The sequence below is a fragment of the Antrostomus carolinensis genome, unplaced genomic scaffold (genome assembly GCF_000700745.2).
Source record: "Antrostomus carolinensis isolate BGI_N321 unplaced genomic scaffold, ASM70074v2 scaffold2752, whole genome shotgun sequence".
In the NCBI taxonomy this organism is placed as follows: Eukaryota; Metazoa; Chordata; class Aves; order Caprimulgiformes; family Caprimulgidae; genus Antrostomus; species Antrostomus carolinensis.
This window is the reverse complement of record NW_010301455.1, coordinates 139259-142611: the sequence shown is the minus strand read 5'-3', so window position 1 is coordinate 142611 and position 3353 is coordinate 139259. Positions and strand designations below refer to the sequence as shown.

General features: G+C 51.8%; 1 protein-coding gene across 1 annotated transcript in view; it reads left to right on the top strand.

Moving 5' to 3' along the window:
- The first annotated feature begins 227 nt into the window (after nucleotides 1-227).
- The window catches only part of TNNI1 (troponin I1, slow skeletal type), a 3266-nt gene continuing 140 nt past the window's right edge, over nucleotides 228-3353 (top strand). Inside the window, exons 1-4 of the mRNA XM_010163442.1 lie at nucleotides 228-263; nucleotides 897-1028; nucleotides 1116-1205; nucleotides 1690-1866. Of these exons, the coding sequence (XP_010161744.1) occupies nucleotides 903-1028; nucleotides 1116-1205; nucleotides 1690-1866 (393 nt within the window). The 5' untranslated portion in view covers nucleotides 228-263; nucleotides 897-902. The remainder of the gene's footprint in view (nucleotides 264-896; nucleotides 1029-1115; nucleotides 1206-1689; nucleotides 1867-3353) is intronic.

Sequence of the window (3353 nt, the reverse complement as noted above, 5' to 3'; positions counted from 1 at the left end):
AATCACCTGCCATGTTTTTGTTGACTGTCACCTCTTTTTGACTTTTACTCACTGATGTCCTGTTCTCTTCCCTTGTTCCTTATTGCTCCTTCCTGAACACCCACCTGCCTGCAGGGAGGTGAGTGCCTTTCCTTTCGGGAGTGATCTCAATGCTACTCTACGTTTGCTGTGAGCTTGTTTTCAAAGAGTGGTTTTTTTTTTCTTCCTCCCCTTTCCCCTAGAGAAAATCCAAGATCACAGCCTCACGCAAACTCTTGTTGAAGGTGAGTCCTGAGGGTTGGAAACTCCCTGGGGTTTGTCTTGCTGGGGAAAAGGAGCCAGGGTTGAAGTATGTGGTTGGTGGGACAGCAATGAGGAATGGCAGATGTATGGGCCTTGGGGAGCAGCTCTCGTTCCCAACTCTTGTCTTCTCAAAAATCCTCACTCATGTGGGCTTTGTGGTCCATACACCAAACAAACCTCCCCTCATCTCCACTTTACTAAGGTGGGGAGAGATTTTGACGCCTTCAGCTCTCGTGTTTGTGCACCAGCAGCTCTGCAGCAGAAGCTTGGGAGCTCCCTGGGCTGTGGCTTGGGAAAATCATTTATTGCCACAGCAGAGCAAACCGATGCAAAGAAAGTGCCAATGTCAGCATCTATCAGGACCACCTCCACCACAGCCCAGTGGTGCCTCTGGCCATGCTGCTCCCCCTGCCTTCAGGGTCACCACACAAAAGGTGTGGGGATTGTTTGGTGTGTGTTGCAGCAGCACAGTGATTTTGGGAGGACAGCTACAGTGGGGAGGAGGTTTGGGAGGCAAACAGGGCTGTCCCATCCTACAGACATTGCATGAGGAGACTCAGGGGGAACAGAGGAGCCTGTCTGTTCACACTTCTGCCATCTACTTGTGTTCACAGAGTCTGATGCTGGCAAAAGCAAAGGAAGAGTGGGAGCAGGAGATTGTGGACAAGCAGTCAGAGAAGGAAAGATACCTGTCTGAGCGGATCACACCACTGCACACCAGTGGGCTTTCCTTGAGCCAGCTCCAGGTATTTCTCAGGTCTAATGGTGGAGTAAGCTCCTTGGGAGCAGGGAAAGGCATTGCTCACCGCTCTCCTGTTGTGTTTGGCCCCCAGGACCTGTGCAGGGAGCTGCATGAGAAGGTTGAAATTGTGGATGAAGAGAGATATGATATTGAAGCAAAATGCAACCATAACACCCGTGAGGTAGGAGGCAGGACGGGATGTTTGCTTCTACATTAACTCCCTCCCAGATGGTAGCTTGGGCCTCAATGTGGGGTCTGCCATGGACTGGGCTGAGCTTGGATGTGGGACGTGCACCAGGGTTATCTAAGGCTTGGTGTTTGCTCTGCAAGGCATAATTCAGCACAAGGTTCATCCCTGAGGCAGGGAACTCAAACTGTCCACTGGGTCCACCAGCAATGTCCTTGCTCTCCTGGTCACCTCTTGTGGGTCTGAGAGCTCCTTCTCATGGTATGGCTGCCATCTGAGCAGGCTGGGACAAGGCGATGACAACAGCTCTGTGCTCAGGTGGACAGTCCCTTGGTGAAGGTGGTCCTCATGGCTGCAGGAGAGGTGCAGACCCCTCTGGGGCTTGGTGTCAGCAGAGACTCCTGCTTCACACAGGAGCTTTTTGTGCAAGGCAGCCATGCGATGACCTCCCACTCCTCCTTCTTTCCTCAACTTGCAGATTAAAGATCTGAAAATCAAAGTGCTTGATCTGCGAGGAAAGTTCAAGCGACCTCCGCTGCGGCGCGTCCGCGTCTCCGCTGATGCCATGCTGAGGGCTCTGCTGGGCTCCAAGCACAAGGTGTCCATGGACCTGAGAGCCAACCTGAAGTCTGTCAAGAAGGAGGACACAGAGAAGGTGGGTGGCTCTTTTAGAGGCCAGAGATGGAGACTCCTCCTATGGATGCCCATGCCCTTGCCCATCTCCAAGGTCCACTGTGAAGCTTGTGTGGGCTGTGCTCATCCCTTGTAAGCCTCAGAAATAGCACAGGACAGTCTTTGTGAGGCACTACCTGTTGCAGGATCTTGTAGGACCACATAGGAGCAGTTTGACTGGACCAGGTAACTGGTGGATGAAAACAAGTGAGATTTAGGGCTGTGTCCATGATGATCTTCCCTCCCAAAGCATGTGGGGATCTTTCAACTGGAGCCTCCTTGGCATGTCTGTTGACCTGCACTTGCAGAGAGTTTTGTCTTTGGTCTTCTAGGGAACCAGGAGGACTCTATTTGGTGCAATCACACCTAGAAAACACCTAGAAAACTTCCAGACCCAGATTAGATAAGATAGAGCAAGCCCAGCAAGCACCCTTGGCCTGAGATCAATGTCCCACTTCACACTGGTTTTGCAGAGATGCGAGAGGGGAACATCTCAATATCAGAGACAGTGATGCCCAAACCTGCCTGGGCTCTGCAGACACCCCAACAGCAAGAGCTGTGCTGCTTTCCTAGGGCCTCTCCCCAAAGGGGTTTTATTCTTTGGTCCCAGCTTAGCAGATTGGATCAGAATCTCAATTTTCAATTATTTATCCTTTTTTCCCCTGTTGCTAGAGTAGCACATTTTCAGCCCTTTGGATAGAAAAGTGTGTTTACAGTCCTCAGTGCCAGGTGGGGAATAGATCTGAGTTTATTTTAGGTGTTGTGAGATGATTTTGGGGCATGGCTCGTAATCTATGAATGCTTGTGGGTTGGCAGAGCAGATACCTGGGCACGCTCCCAGAGCTGCCATCATCTCCCCTTTCTGTTCTAGAAGCAGCTTCCAGGCTTTCACTGTCACACCAGCAATCCCAGTCCTCTCCAAGAGCTTGGAGAAGGTGCAGTTGGGTTTGTGTGGGCTGGGAGGTCCATGCAGAAAGTGGTTTTGCTTGCATTTGCCCCAGTGTGCTGGTGTAAATCTGGAGTAAGTCCCATGTGCTGGTTTCTTCCTCCTAACTAAATTTTCTGTGATTTTTGTGCCTTTGGGTTGGATGAGGCTTTGAGCAACCTGGTCTAGTGGAAGGTGTCCCTGCTTGTGGCAGGGGGGTTGGAACTGGATGAGCTTTAAGGTCCCTTCCAACCCAAACCAGTCTGGGATTCTGTGATTCTAGTGCATTAATGTAACTTAGCCAGGCTTTAGGGGGGGTGGGGGGGGAGGTATCCACATGAATCCAGACCTCCCTGTGGAGATCAGACCACTGTTTGCCATTGTCCCAGTCAGCTCCATGTGCAGGGACACATGACAGAGCTGTCTCCGAGGGAGAGGACGTTTGCCACAGAGCAGCTTCCTTCCCTGTGCTGCTTGTGCCCTGGGGCTGAGGGCTCTGTGGAACGGGGTGGGACAGTGTGGGGTTGCTGGCTGCCTCATCACAC